The 16,499-nt window shown below is 43.7% G+C and overlaps 1 protein-coding gene across 1 annotated transcript; it reads left to right on the top strand.

The window, feature by feature from the left end:
- Positions 1 to 12,099: 12,099 nt before the first annotated feature.
- Positions 12,100 to 16,184, top strand: LOC114911931 (butyrophilin subfamily 3 member A2-like). The gene is made up of 2 exons (XM_029256447.1): positions 12,100 to 12,472; positions 16,000 to 16,184. The coding sequence occupies exons 1-2, from the start codon at positions 12,100 to 12,102 to the stop codon at positions 16,182 to 16,184; spliced, it is 558 nt and encodes a 185-aa protein (XP_029112280.1).
- The last annotated feature ends 315 nt before the right edge of the window (positions 16,185 to 16,499 follow it).

Raw genomic sequence — 16,499 nt, 5'->3', positions numbered from 1 at the left:
AATTTCCCATCTCACCCTCTTTCAGGGTTTTTAATTTCTCCACCCAAATATGTCTTTTGTGTGTTGTGATACTTTTAAACAGTGATGTTACTGTACAGGGGGCGCAGTGGTGCAGCCAGTTTGGGTGGGTCCTGCTCTCTGGCAGGTCTTCGGTTCGAGTCCCGTTTGGGGTGATTAGAGACAGACTGGTGTCCCATCCTGGGTGTCCCCCCTGCCCCAGCATTATGCCCTGTGTTGCTGGGCTGAGCTCTGCTTTGCTGCAACCCAGCTTGGGATAAGCAGCTTCAGCCAGTGTGTGTTACTGTACAGTAATTTTGTGTTTTAAAGTTACGTCATGTGGAAGCAAACAGTTGGAATTGCATCATGCAAAATTAAATTATTTTAAGAATTCATCTCAGTATGAGAATTAATCAGGCTTGACCCTGATTGGGACCGTTTCAGACTCTCTGTGTGTGTCTGTGTGCGTGTCTGTGTGTTGTAGTCTTTTTGTAAAAGTTAAAGAAGGTAGTGCTCCCTGAATAAAGCTTGGAATCCACAGGTTTGTTCGATGTCAAAGACAGAAATGCAGCACAGGTGGCAGATGGAAGAATCATCGGCACATCCCCCCCCCAGCTCTCAGAGAACTGCACTCGTCCAGAGTCAGTAAAAGGGCTAGCAAAATCATTCTAGACCCTTCGCATCCAGGCCACTTCCTCTTCGAACCTTTGCCATCTGGCCGGCGCTACAGAGCACTGAGTACCAGGACAGCCAGGCATAAGAAAAGTTTCTTTCCTCAGACCATCTACCTCATGAACAGCTAAATCCCCCCTAGAGAGTAAACCAGTGCAATACACAACGCTATTTATATTTGTATCACATCACATCTCTTACTCACACTCCCTTGCATTTGTATCTAGTGACTGTTTTTGTATATTGAGTACTTTGTACTTTTATATATTTTTTATCCCTTATTCACATACTCTATATTCTCATCTGTCTTGTCACTCTCATTCTGTCTGTGCTGTAGAAGTTTCTGTCACCAAGACAAATTCCTTGTATGTGTGAGCATACTTGGCAATAAAGCTTGTTCTGATTCTGATTCTGATTCAGAGTTTAATGGGTTTATGAAGAGAACCAGTTTATTTATAATACTTTGAAGTATAAAAGGAACTGTCACGGAGAACAGAAGCTACGGGGGAGGCTGGACCCAAGTGCAGAATCGTTCACGCAGTACGAAAAGCAGCAGACACGTTCATGTTGTCGGGGGCAGGCGAAGGGTCAGTCGATCAGAAATCAGGACAGAGGTGGGGATCCGAAGTCGTGGTCGAGGGACAAGGCGGGCGGTCATTTACCAAATAGCCGTGGAGCAGGACTGGGAAAATCACAGACTGGACAGTTGTCTCAACAAGATCCCACAACTGAGAAAGGGCTGAGGAGTGTCTTTTAAAGTCGAGGGCTCCGATTAACGTCAGGTGCTTAATCAGAGCCAGGCGGTGTTGATGAAGGTGCGGGTGTGGTTGTGACAGGAACAAAACACTACATAATTTAAAATTTAACTGAATATTAAAATTAGGATGAGAGCTGTACAATTTTGTCTCCAGGTTCAAGGCTTTTGCCACAGCCCAGTAGATCAGGCAAATATACCTGCATGAAATGGCATGAAAGAAGCTCCATGTCTCACACCACTCATAAAATTTAGTACAGACAACTGCCTATCAATTTACCTGCAGTGGCCCAGCAGGTTTGGCCTGTGACTGTTCTCTGGTGGGTCTAGGGTTCAAGCCCCACTTGGGGTGCCTTGTGATGGATTGGTGTCCCATCTTATGTGTGTCTAGAAGACACTTTTCTCCAAAGTGACTACCAATGAACTCTATGTAGTGTTATCAGCCCACACACCTTATTCAGTGTGGTGACTTAAACTGCTACATATGCTACTTATACTGGGTCACTCATCCATACATCAGCGGAAGACACACACTCTCTCTGTCACTCACACACTATGGGTGAACCCAAACAGCATGTCCTTGGACTGTGAGAGATGCCCACACAGATACAGGGAGAACACAAAAACTCCAGAGAGAACAAGTGGGGATCAAACCCCCATCCTCTTGCATCACCCAAGTGCTGTGAGACAGCAGCACTACTCACTGTGCCACCATGTCACCCACAACCTGCATTTGCTCCTGCTCCACTGGTTCTGATCTACGGTCAGACGCTTCCGCTGGATTTCAGATTCACCTCACGGAACCAGAACCAGACCTCAGCTTCAACCTGGACCAAGACCTTAACTACTGCTTTTCTTCACCACTTTGCCCAAACAACCACCTGCCTGATTCTCTTCAATAAAACCCACACTTGGTTCCAACCTCTTGTCTCCCCACATCTTTTGTGTCTCACAGAATATACTGCCATACAGAGCTCCTCTTGTTCTATTTAATCAGATCTCCAGATAACTCAGTTCCTGACAAACACTCCTTGCACATCCAAAATTTCCCTGTTTTTAACCGAGTGGCTGCTTATTTACCACTGACCCCAGACGCCGAAGTCTCGATGCACCAAGAACACAGAACTGCACAAACATGAGAGAGCATTCCTACCCTGTGCACATTTTCCCCTTAACTGATGTGCTGCAGGTGTAAAAAAAGACAAATCCTCACCCGCCTAACATGTCTTGTGTGTTTGTGCCACAGTGTTTTTCCATGGAGATCTTCGTCATCTGGACACAACCACAGTGTGGGGGAAGGGCCTGTAGGGCAGCAGTCAGTGAAGATGCTTCCTGCTTTTATGAGAACTACTTCTTTATTTCAGGACTGTTATGTAGGCACAGAGTGTGTGTGTGTTTGTGTTGGTATTTAATTCCCTTTTGTTTCATTCTCGCTCTCTCAAACACATGAGACATGAGCTCTGGGTTCTGCTGCGGCTCCTCGCTGTAAATCTGTGTCCTCATCATTGACAAATGGCTCTTTTCTACAATAAATCATAATTCCGACAAACTGCTCATCGGATTCAGTAACGAAGTCAATGATCAACTTCCCTTAGTTTGTCTCACAATCGTAACACAGTTTCTCCCCCCAAGTCCCGCAATATTATCTTTCAATATACAGGCGTCAAGCCAAACCCGTAGAACAGTGCGGGGGGCTGGGGGGAGAGGGCACACGCCCAGGGCGGGACGCCAGTCCGTCGTAAGTCACTCCACGCGGGACTCGAACCCCAGACCCACCGGAAAAGAGGAGCCGGGCAAACCCACCGCGGTACCGCGCCCCCCTCTATCTTTCAATATATTAAACTACATTTATTATAGGAACTGCAGTCACACTGATCAAAGCTCGTTACTTTTCAGCTTTCTGTCAAATTTAACTATTTCGCTTATATTTGGCAATGTTTTAATATACGAGTTAACAGCTCGCTCTTCTGTTCCTCAATATTTTTCAAATGAAAGTAAAACTTGTCATAACGGAACAAAGGAACACGACCAGCAGGTTTGTTTCTCCATATGAACTGCTGTTTAAATTCAATAATTACACTCATTAACAAAATTTATATTCGTTTAATAATGACATGATTAATAACTGTACACCGCTTAACAGATTTTATACTTCTAATCTTTTTCTTTTTTTTTTCCGAACTGAAATAATATGTACCGAGGACGTGGTCGTGGAGTAAAAACACGAAGCGCAGCTGTGATTGCGGATCGCGGACATGATGATGAAACAACTGAAGTGTCCATAAAACAATGTTTATTAACACTTAACAGTAATGATTATTTACTTAAACTTTGTTATGCAGTGGAGCTACAATTTAAGTGTGAACTGGAAGTGACACAGCCTGAAATCTAAAAGTCACTTCCGAACAGTTTTCAATGGAAACAATCTACATAAATGCAGGAGTACATGTAACAATAAACATTTCCTGGAAAAGACATTGTAACGAGTCATAAATCAGAAAGTGCACAAGAAAACACACCATACAGTTCTGTGCTCTGTAGTAACACACTGCATTTTTCACTCTTGTACACTTTCTGTCACTGTGATCCTGAGCTGATTCATGTAGTTCAGAATTGCTGTAAGACCTATTTGTCTAACAGAAATAAGATGAGTTATAAGTTTATTCATATTGCAGGTCCTCCTGTTCTCCTCTCCATAGCGAGTTCATTATCTCCAGTGAATGATCATTGCCTGGTGTTTCATTGTCACTCTGAGACACATCCAGTTCTACAGGTGACCTGGAATGACAGGATCAGGTAAGAACACCTGTGAGCACTGCAGAGCAACAGGCTGGTAGAGCACTGTGGAGTTCAGAGTAAAACATCTTTACCAGAGTAGAGTGTTTGCTGTAAAGTGACCAAGTCAGATTATTTGATCTGAGACCTCAATCCCTCAGGCAAGCAAGCAGTTAAGACAATATCTTCTTTATATATTTAGTCCATAATCTGATCCAGTATAATTAATTAATAATAACTGGATATATAACTCAGTATAACTGGATTGTTGTATTTTACTCTCTTTCAGTTATGAAAACCAGTTGGTGTGACTGTCTGTACTGGGTTGTCCTGCTTATCCTCCACACCACTGTCTCCACTCTGGGTACATTTTCTCTCTCATTCAGTCAAAAATTAGAGTTTTGTATTGAGTCTGCTGAAGAAAAACCTTTGTGTCTATGTAAAATGAAAAATATATGAAAAATATGTGTCTCCATTGTTCTTTCCAGAGAAATTTGAGGTTCTTGGTCCAGCTGATCCTGTAGTTGCTGTAGCTGGTGAAGATGTTGTTCTGCCCTGTTACCTCAAACCCAACATCAGTGCTGTGGACCTGAGCATCGAGTGGTTCAGAGTTCAGACCAATAACCCTCTTGTACATCTTTACCGGGATCATGAGGACAGAAATGAGAAGCAGATCCCATCTTACAGGGGAAGGACATCACTGTTCCCTGAGGAACTGAGGAATGGAAACACTTCACTAAAGGTGAAAAATGTGCGAGGATCTGACAATGGAGAGTATAAATGTTTGGTCCAGTCTGCAGAATGGTATTGACCCCTATGTGGGACCAAGACTGGGAAGGTACATGGAGAGGCTCCAGCAACCCAGCCGGTTTCTGATTCAGAGTCTTTGCCTGGGTGCACACCTTGCATGCCTCCACAGCCTCCTGGATGTCCTCTTGGATGGAGGGCTACCAGAAATTCTTCTGGGGCAGGGTGAAAGTTTTTTGGCCCCCTGGATAGCCAGCAGCCAGGGAATCATGCACCCAACGAAGCAATGGAGATCGCATCCTGACCAGGACATTGAGGAGTGTGTCCCCGGGTCCTGGGTCTTCCTAGGCTGTTTTAAGGTCCTGTAGGAATTGCCACTGCACAGGAGTGACAAAGCAAGGTGTGGGAAAGATGAGTTCTGATATGGCTCTTACCAGATCCTCGACATGAACTCTGGATAGGGCATCGGCCTTAATGTTCTGAGACCTCGGTTGCTAAAACACCAAAAACCTGAACAAAAAATGGATCTGGATCGCATGCACTCCCGTGCCAGGGTGTCGATGGTAATGGTGTTTTCCACTAACTGGTTGAACGTCTGGTCCTCTCCTGTCATGGATTCAGTCCATTATGGAAGCTTCCCAGGAGGGCTGTAGGATTCCATTGACTTTCTGCTGCCAGTGTGCTGAACTGCAGGGCATATTTTGATGGACTGGCATCCTGTCCTGGGTGTGTCCCCTCCCCTTCCAGCCTTGTCGCGGTGACATGCAGAGTCTCACTCCTTTCTCTCTTCTTCCTCCTGGTCACCTGTGAAAAGTTCAAAGTTGCGTTCTCCTGACCAGGAGAAGGAAGATCCTCTTCAGCCAGAGGCACTGCAGTATTGCCTGCCGATTGGGACCCACCAACACTGGCCGCTACAAAACTATCCCTTACCTCAGTCTCGGCCACTGCTCCTGTCTGACCCCCAGTGCCCAGCAATGATGATACTGCCTTCGGGCCATCCTGCACCAATGCTGCACTGCCCAGCACCTCACCAGGGCAGGGTTGCCTACGCTGGGTACAACTACAGAAGAGATGTTCCTCTCCTCTGCATTGGGAACAGTGGCGAGGACCTACACAGTCCCTGACCAGGTGGCCAGTCTCCAAACACTACTGGCACTCATGTTTTCGCAGTTATTCTCTGTATGCCCCTGGCCCCAACACAGACAACAGGAGGGAGGCTGCTCTGGATAAAACAGGTAGCCCATGCTGCTGCAAATGTTAAAATAGGCAGGGGGGGTGGACAAAACCTTCCATCCCCGCAGGGTCAGGGCGAAGATATACCTAAAATTGTCTTTGCCCATTCCAAAAGCCCAGCTCATTCTGCATATCCTTGTGTTCTCTGGTGATGTTGACAAACTCCTTCAGAAAAGTTTCCATGGCTGCTGCTGACACAAAGGGGTTGAAAACATAGACTGTCACGATCCTCCAGTCGTTCCTCCAAAGTGGTTCTACGGAGAAGAGGCACAAGGTTGCTTGGTCAGTGTTCTCTCTACACGTTTTCAAAATGTTCCAGTGTTCCCCCTCAGTCAGCAGCGTGAGGTCAAAGAATGACGAAAGTCCATTGCGTTGGATGCAGACCACATCCTCAAGGGTGAGGGCCAGGATTCCTAAGATAACCTCCCGAACAAATGCAACTCGCTTGGGCAATTTGCTGTCATCCTCCTGGTTCTTCCACCTGAAGCAAAGACTGTTCTTCAAGGTGATCTGCATCCTTGCCATGGAAGTCATCCTTTCTTCAGGTCCTCAGAGCTGTCAAGGGGGGTGAGCTGGACTAACTAATAAAACAACTAGAAATAAATACTCTGTATCACCCTGCATGGATGGCGGTCAAGCCACCCAAAACCCTGCACAATAAGCTTCATGGGCTACCCAAAAATAAAATAACCTCCTACGAGGTAGCAGAGCTTCTCCCAGGAAAGCTGCAATCATGCCACACACAGTCCTGTATGAGGCTCCACTCTGCCCCTGCTAAAATCACTGGTACTACACTTTGATCTTATCCAAAAGCCAGTGAAGCAATCAATGGAAATAATGTTCTTGGTCCAAGGACCCCTTTTCATTAAGAACTTACACTTCAAGCCATTCTTACACACTTCCCAACAGGCACTAACCCTACTGTAATCCCTGTCAGAAGCCGTGGTGGTTGTACAACTATTTTACATTTATCCCACAATTCCCAATATCCAAACTACTTACAATAAACATCTGCTCCTACTCAAACGTGGCACTTCTTAGTAAAGCTGTGCGTTATAATATCACATCCAAAGATGCTTGGACACCCCTAGTTTATGTGTTGTATTTTAGATGATTCCACATTCCATAGATGAAACAGTCATTGCAAGATGGGTAAACTGTAAATTGTGGCTATAATGGGATGCACATGGTCAAGATGCTTGATTGGTATTAACAGGCCCAGTGTGCATCCAGTGATTCCGGGGTGTGCCCAGGCTTATGGTACTGCAGTGAGAACTCAGCCCACTGATGATATCTCCTGTCAGTTACACAGACTGAAGAAACAGATATAATCTTTTCAATTTCAGAACATGACATGACATTTGGATTTAATTTCCTATCTCACTCTCTTTTAGGGTGTGTAATTTCTCCATCCAAACACGTCTTTTGTGCATTGTGAAAAAGTTACCTAAATATTGATGAACAGTATTTATTCATTTCAAAGTTACTTCATCTAGAAGCAAATTCACACACACACACACACACACACACACACACACACACACACACACACACACACACACACACACACATTTCCGGAACCGCTTGTCCCATACGGGGTCGCAGGGAACCGGAGCCTACCCGGCAACACAGGGCATATGACCAGAAGGGGAGGGGACACACCCAGGACGGGACGCCAGTCCGTCGCAAGGCACCCCAAGCGGGACTCGAACCCCAGACCCACCAGAGAGCAGGACCTGGTCCAACCCACTGCACCACCGTGCCCCCCCAGAAGCAAGTTAGAATCATATCATGCAAATTCAATCATTTTCATAATAATCTCAGCATGAAAATTAATCAGGTTCTTCAATATGGGCATTTGCATTTTTAAATTATTAGTATGAATGTACTGTGGCGGGGATGCGGTGGCGCAGTGGGTTGGACCGCAGTCCTGCTCTTTGGTGGGTCTGGGGTTCGAGTCCCGCTTGGGGTGCCTTGCGACGGACTGGCGTCCCGTCCTGGGTGTGTCCCCTTCCCCCTCCGGCCTTACGCCCTGTGTTGCCGGGTAGGCTCCGGTTTCCCGTGACCCTGTGAGGGACAAGCGGTTCTGAAAGTGTGTGTGTGTGTGTGTACTGTGGCTCAGTAATTTATTAACTTTATTTAAAGAGAAAATTCTATGTAACTGAATCAACAAACATGGTCTTTTTTAAACACCAAACCTTAAAGTTCCTTTCCAGTAGTTAATATAAAGTACAATATATAAAACTCCACTATTGTAAAGCGTCACAAAAATATTACTAAAAATAACTAGTAATACTGATACTTGTTAAAGGCAGTAAAATCAGTCCATGACAGACTGAAAATGTGACAGTCAGAGATTAGGGACAGGTAAAGAATTTCACATATAAGGACCCATGACCATTTCTTCGTGCCATAGCCATCCCAATTAACTAAAACGGTTGCCCCGTCACATCTTAGAATCAGTGAGGATATGAACTGCATAGGCTGGCAAACCCGCGCACACACACACACACACACACATTTTCTGAAACCGCCTGTCCCATGCATGGTCACAAGGAGCTGGAGCCTAACCTGGCAACACAGGGCGTAAGGCTGGAGGGGGAGGGGACACACCCCGGACAGGACGCCAGTCTGCCGCAAGCCACCCCAAGTGGGACTCGAGCCACAGACCCACTGGAGAGCAGGAGCCGGTCAAACCCACTGCGCCACTGCACCCCCAGGTGGCAAACCTTCCACCTCAAAAGAACACTGAGGGTGTGTTCACCAGGCCAAAAGGCATTAACAGATATTCATGGTGTCCCAGAGAGGTGCTGAACACAGTCTTCCAACTCATTCCCTTCCCTGATTCTAATCAGGTTATACGCACTTCTGAGATCCAGCTTTCCTTTTCTCTGCCAATGCAAGTGTCAACAGTTATGTCCCACTTTGTGGATGCCTGCAAGGAGTTTGGCCTCGGGACAATGACGATGTCTCTGCTTTTTGCAGATGATGTTGTCTTTTTGGCACCATCACACGATTGCCTCCAACACGCACTGGAACGGTGTGCAGTCAAGTGTGAAGTGGTTGGGATGAGAATCAGCACCTCAAAGTCTGAGTCCATGGTTCTCTCATGGAAAAGGATGGCATGCCCCCTCCAGATAAAGGGGGAGAATCTGCCTCAGGTGGAGGAGTTTAAGTGTCTTGGGGTCTTGTTCACGAGTGAGGGGAAAAGGGAGCATGAGATCGGCCACAGACTCGGAGCAGCAGCAATAATGCGGTCCCTGTATCGGACTGTGGTGAAGAGGGAGCTGAGCCATAAGGCAATTACTTTCATTTATCGATGTTACTGTTTCTGGAGTAATTGGAGGTGATCACCTCATCTAGGGTAATATAGCTCACTCAAACAAACCAACTTTATTCAAAGCCCCAACACTAATTGTACACCATGCAATAGTATGTGTACAGTAGTACGGTGTACCAGTTATGAAGGTAATTCTGTCCTCCTCTTCTCAAAGATTTTATGATCTTCAACTAAAAGGTATTTAATTGAAAACTCACTCTCACTGAGTCAGAAACCTCACTATGTTTAATCTTACACTATATTGTTCATAGAAATGACAGTGGTCGATAACGGCATGGTTTTTAAATGAAGGAATGCACTAATATGTTTACGGTCAATTCCACTCTGACACCGATGAGGCAACCTGGATGCTGCTGTACTTCTATTATATTAAGAGATGAGTGAGAACATAGCAGAGTAATTTGGTTCTGAAGTTCATTAGCCTGAAAGTATTTCAGTACTTGAAAAATAATTTTTTGTTTGTTTTTTGTCCAATATAACCTGATAGTGGGTTATTTTATCCAGTTACTGTCTATGGACAGTAGTTAAAATGAACTTTTTTGAGCCTTTTACATTTGCATTTCTTCACATTGCGTTGATAAACTTGAATTCTGCTTTGAGACCAGAAAGTAAAATCTCTTTGTCACTGACTCATGTGTCTGGTGTTTCAGTGTCACTCTGACAAACGTCAGATGTTATCTGGCCTAAAAAAGGGATATTTGAAGGAAAATGAAAGAATCAGCTAAGAACAGACTGCAACATTGTTGGAAGCACACTAATAGAAGTGAGCTTCAGTATAAAGCACCTTCAGATACAATAGTTACAACAGTAAATCAATCTGATCAGTGTTAGTAATTGTGTTGCCTTGGTGAGTTCTTCCTACAACCAACCCAACCAGCTATGAGAAAAGTTTATGTTTATTAATACTCTTGGTCTAAATTCAGATCTGTACGACTGTAAAATTCTTCATTTCACACTGATGACATGGATGTATTCTCATTACTGGCCATTCCTATACACCTGTTAGTAGAGCAGGAGACACACTCAGGATGGGACGCCAGCCCGTTGCAAAGCAGCCCAAGCGGGACTTGAACCCCAGATCCACCACAGACAGAGCAGTACCTGGCCGAACCCTCTGCGCCACCGCCCTCCCCGTAGTTCAGTATATTAACATTTATTCTAGGAACTGCAGTCAGTCACACTGATCAAAGCTCGTTACTTTTCAGCCTTCTCTCATATTTCACTTATATTTGGCAATATTTCAATATATGACTTAACAGCTCGCTCTTCTCCTCATAAACATTTTAAAAGCGAAAGTAAAACTTGTCAAAATAACGGACCACCGAGTGACACGAACAGGTATGTTTCTCTGTGTAAATGAACACCTGTTGAATTTCAGTAATTACACTCATAAATAGTGATATTCGCCATCAATAATTGTACACCGCTTACAGACTTTAGACTTCGAATCTATTTTACATTTGGGAACTGAAATATGTGCCACAGAGTTGGAGTAAAACAAGGAGCGCAGCTGTGGGTGCAGATTGGGGACGTGAAGACAGAACGGTAGTGTCCATAAAACAGTGCTTATTAACACTTTGTATTATACAGAACATAGAGTATTATAATATAATATATAAGGCGACGAAGGGGGCGGTGGCCCTGTGGCGCAGCTGGTATGGACAGGTCCTGCTCTGTCTTGGGTCTGAGCTCGAGTCCCGCTTGGGGAGCCCCGCAGCGGGGTGGCGCTCCGCCCGAAATGTGCGCTCCTGCGCCCCCCGCACTGCCAGGTTAGGCTCGCGCTCGGGACAAGCGGTTGGAGTGTGTGTGTGTGTCTGTGTCTGTGTGTGTGTAAAGGTGACGAGAGGACACAGCAAAAATTAATGGACATAAAAAAACTTATGTAAGAATTAGGTACAGTTTATATACCACGTTAAACCGGTATAAATCAAATTTAACTTTATAGAGTTATATATGAAAATAATGAGTATTGGCTTAAAATTTGTTATTCGGTGGACATACAAATTCTAAGTGTGGATTTGAGGTGACACAGCCTGAAATCCAAAACAATCACTTGCAAACAGTTTACAGTGAAAACACACACACTTTTAGAACCGCTTGTCCCATACGGGGTAGCGGGGAAGCAGAGCCTACCCCGGCAACACAGGGCATAAGGCCGGAGGGGGAGGGGACACACCCAGGACAGGACGCCAGTCCGTCGCAAGGCACCCCAAGCAGGACTTGAACCCCAGACGCACTGGAGAGCAGGACCTCAGTCCAACCCACTGCACCACCACACCTCCCGTGTAGTTTAGAGAATATCTTCTTAATATTTAGTCCATAATCTGATCCAGTGTGATTAATTTATTTTTGTGTTACTCTTTAAGCAGGTTTGTATTCTCAATATAACTGGATTGTTTTATTTTACTCTCTTTCAGTTATGAAAACCAGTTGGTCTCACTGTCTGTACTGGGTTGTCCTGCTTCTCCTCCACACCACTGTCTCCACTCTGGGTACATTTTTTCTCTCATTCAGTCAAAAATCTGAGTTTTGTACTGAGTCTGATGCAGAAAAACCTTTGTGTCTATGTAAAATGAAATATATGTCTCCATTGTTCTTTCCAGAGAAATTTGAGGTTCTTGGTCCAGCTGATCCTGTAGTTGCTGTAGCTGGTGAAGATGTTGTTCTGCCCTGTTACCTCAAACCCAACATCAGTGCTGTGGACCTACATGTCGAGTGGTTCAGAGTTCAGACGAATAACCCACTTGTACATTTTTACCGGGATCATGAGGACAGAAATGAGAAGCAGATCCCATCTTACAGGGGAAGGACATCACTGTTCCCTGAGGAACTGATGAAAGGAAACACTTCACTGAAGATTAAAAATGTGCGAGGATCTGACAATGGAGAGTATAAATGTTTTATTCAGGCTGGGGACTGGTATGATGATTCTTCCATTAATGTTCACATTAAAGGTAAGAATTTTGTATTTCATATTTATTGATGAAACTAATGTTTTGTTTTAGAGGTGTCAAAAAGACTTCTCCATTAATATATTTCTGAAGATAAAAGCTGTTTTACAAAATTTCTTGTAATTTCAGTCAATTTTCAGTACATTTTAATTACGTTTTTTCTTTTAGCTATGCTATTTTTATATTTATAGCTGTTGGAACCCAACCAGTGATCTCCAATGAGGGATATAAAAAAGGAGGAATCAGTCTTGTGTGTGAATCTAAAGGTTGGTACCCTCAGCCTCAAGTGCTCTGGATGGACAGTGGAGGACACAGACTCCCTGCTGGGCACACAGAGACACACACAGACAGTATGGGTCTCTTCACCGTGAGACAACGTGTTATTGTGCAGGAGAGAGAGACCAACAGGTTCACCTGTCGACTTCTACAGCAACAGATAAAGGAAATGAAAGAGACAATAACTAACATCCCTGGTGAGTTACAATATTTTTATTTACTCGTAATGACAGGTGAATTCTACTTTCAAGTTCTAACATCAAAGTCTCTTACTATTAATGACAAATGTTTTGTGTTCCAGGTGAGATGTTCCACCGTGCTCATCCCTGGAAGGTGGCCTTTGCTGTGTTCTTCTCCCTGGGAGTTCCTGCTATCATCATATTGGCTGTTTTAATTCTTTGCTATATGAAACAGCAAAGAGAAAGCATTATTTAACATATTTCTTTTTAAAGAGTTGATATTTAGAGGAATAACAGAACTCTGTGATGGTGTTTTTTAATCCATGTTTCATTCACATTAACACTGATGTTCATACATTTAGAGGGCTCCTCACTGAACGACTGTGGAAGTAACACTTACTTGTATGTTTGTGTTTGAATGTGTTTCTATTTGTTATTCAAGTGTAAAACCAAAATTATGAGACTGAACTGCACCTGAAATAGGTTAATATGCAATTTGCCACGCCCACGTTATCAGCATAATCGGATACACCTGGGGCTCAACAGCTTAAAAGGCAGAAGTGAACAATGAGGGTTGAGGAGCCTCCCTCACTCCCTCACTCCCTCACTCCCTCACTCCCTCACTCCCTCACTCCCTCACTCCCTCACTCCCTCACTCCCTCACTCCCTCACTCCCTCACTCCCTCACTCCCTCACTCCCGTCCGAGTCAGCCTACCTGCCGCTTTGTACCTCGCTCCCTCCGCCTGTTTCCTGAGACCGTTCCCGCCCTGAAACCTGATCCGCTCACTCGTGTTCTAACCCACTGCCTGTTTTCCTGACTCCGATACTGGATTTCCTGGTTTAACTCGTTTGCAGTCCGAAGACCCTTGCTTGTACCTGACTTCGATTCCTGTCTAGCGTCTGAATAAAGCCCTGTGCACTCTGCACTTGAGTCTGCCCCTTCCTTCCGGGATGAAAACCATGACACAATTATTAGCATAAAGGCACAATGTCACAAAAACTGTATTTGAAAAAGAAAAATAGCAAAACTACAACAGTTCAGAGTTTGTAAAATATTCCCGTTTTATTATTGATTTTAACCCCGTTCTTGTAGGAATTAAATATTTCCCTTGTAAACTGCATTTTTGCAGTTGGAGTACAAACACAAACACAAAAGTAAAAACAACATATAGGACAAACACATACAGGTAAAAAACTGTGTGTATTCAGAATACAGTTACTGAAAAACAACAGGGTGTACAAATATAAACACCACTTGATATAATTGGGGTGGAATCAACAAAATCCAGTTAGAAACAATTTTTATATGATGAAAAACCACTTACCTCCAGTGAGCCCTTTTCCTGGGCAGTGTCATGGTGGTCCAGAGCTTATCCTTTGGACAGAAGTACACCCTTGACAGGGCACTACTCCACTGCAGGGTATCCACACACACTCACAGTAAGAACAATTCAGTGTCACCAGTTCACCTGAGCTGCATGTGTTTGGAATGTGCGACGAAACCAGAGCACCTGCAGGAAACACACACAAACATAGAGAGAACATAAATGGGGTAAAAAATTATGTGTTTCTGGACTTTGTGGTAATGCCCAAATATTTTTACAGCAACCCTCCAAGCACTTAGAGACAGTTTCAAGAAAGAATAATCAAAACATTAGGATGGTCAGATATTAAATATGGTCAAGAAAGAAATTAAGAAGGACTAAAATAGGGCAGGAATTCTTTCCTACTAAACTACTGTACAGTAAGTAAATTGTTATTCAAAATGAAAAAACATAAACAAGCACATGTTTATAGAACACTTGAGAGAGTGCATATCTCTGATTTTGAAGAATACAAATGTTTTGTTCAAGCTCCATACTGGTATAATGATAGATCCATTGATGTTATTATTAAAGGTGAGTATTTTATTATTTGATGAAATCATTATGTTGAAATTATTATGGTCTCAGAGATGATATAAACATGTCACAAAGTCTACTGAGATCGTGTCAACTCTTAGCAACCACATACATAGTGTTTCCAGAGTGTTTTCTGCAGTACCTGTGTCCTTAAATTTGAAAGGGTGCTTTTAAAGGACGTCATTTTAAAGGATGTCATTCTAATGGAGTTCGTTCCTCTGTTAATTGACAACAACCGAAACTGCAGCAAACTTTAGTGTTGGTGTAAATGTAAAAGATGGTGAAGACAAAGAAACGGTTTCACAGTGTCAACTTCATGGGCTCAGTAATCAACAATAACGAATTGCATCACATCCAGAGTTTTTTGAAAATGAATAATCTTCGTTTTTTTAGCATATGTTGTAAAAGACTTTTTTACAGATTTTTTTGTTACAGCTTTGGCAAGAACAGTAATATGAAGGCCCCTGGAGGTCATTTTTTTTTTTTTTTTTTAATGTTTCTACCTAAAATTATCACCTCAATTTGAGTTACACCTTTATCTGAATTGCGTGTACACACACACATCTTCTGAACCGCTTGTCCCATACAGGGTTGCGGGGAACCGGAGCCTAACCCGGCAACACAGGGCATAAGGCTGGAGGGGGAGGGGACACACCCAGGACGGGACGCCAGTCAGTCGCAAGGGACCCCAAGCAGGACTCGAACACCAGACCCACCGGAAACCAGGACCCGGTCAACCCACTGCACCACCACGCCCCCCTGCACGTATACACATTAACAGCTAAATTTGGTATTCAGTACCCTTTGCTTTTCATTGCACTGTCACCCATTCATTTTCTGTGGCTGGTCAGATCTGACTATTCACACCACAGATGCCCAAAATTCTAAGTAAACATGTAAAAGTCAGTTTAACCAGTGATCATTAAAATTATTTCACAAAGCTTATGGCATTAAGATGAAAGAAACCATATCCATCTTAAAAATAAACTGTAAATGGATCAAATTTGGTTGGAACATGTCCTGGGGTAAAAAATTCCGACACATGAAACTTTTGCACAATCTTCCCATTGCTGAGACTATTTTCATAAAATGCACAAAATACTATCATGATAAGAAGTGCACTGTATACAACATTGAATCATTGTTAAAGAAATTCTCTTCTTACTTCTGTAGCTGTAGGAACCCAACCAGTGATCTCCATTGAGGGATATAAAGAAGGAGGGATCAGTCTGGTGTGTGAATCTAAAGGCTGGTACCCTCAGCCGCAAGTGGTCTGGATGGACAGTGAAGGACACAGTCTCCCTGCTGGATCAACTGAAACACAAAGAGATATTATGGACCCCTTCACTGTGAGATGACATGTCATTGTATTGGAGGGAAACAGCAACAGCTTCACATGTAGAATTATACAACAGCTGGTAAATGAAATAAAAGAGATTTCTACAAACATACCTGGTGAGTTAAACATGTTTATTTAGACAGCTGTAGTCAACAATTCTGCAGTAGTTAATTATTGTGTGAGGAGGTGTGGGATGATGGTGTTGAAGGCTGAACTAAAGTCCACAAACAGGATCCTCACATAAGTCCCTGGTTTGTCCAGATGTTGCGGGATGTAGTGGAGTCCCATGTTGACTGCATCATCCACAGACCTGTTTGCTCGATAAGCAAACTGC

The sequence above is a fragment of the Scleropages formosus genome, chromosome 11 (assembly GCF_900964775.1).
Source record: "Scleropages formosus chromosome 11, fSclFor1.1, whole genome shotgun sequence".
NCBI classification, from domain to species: domain Eukaryota; kingdom Metazoa; phylum Chordata; class Actinopteri; order Osteoglossiformes; family Osteoglossidae; genus Scleropages; species Scleropages formosus.
The sequence above is the reverse complement of the archived record's forward strand: the minus strand, read 5'-3'. Positions and strand labels throughout refer to the sequence as shown.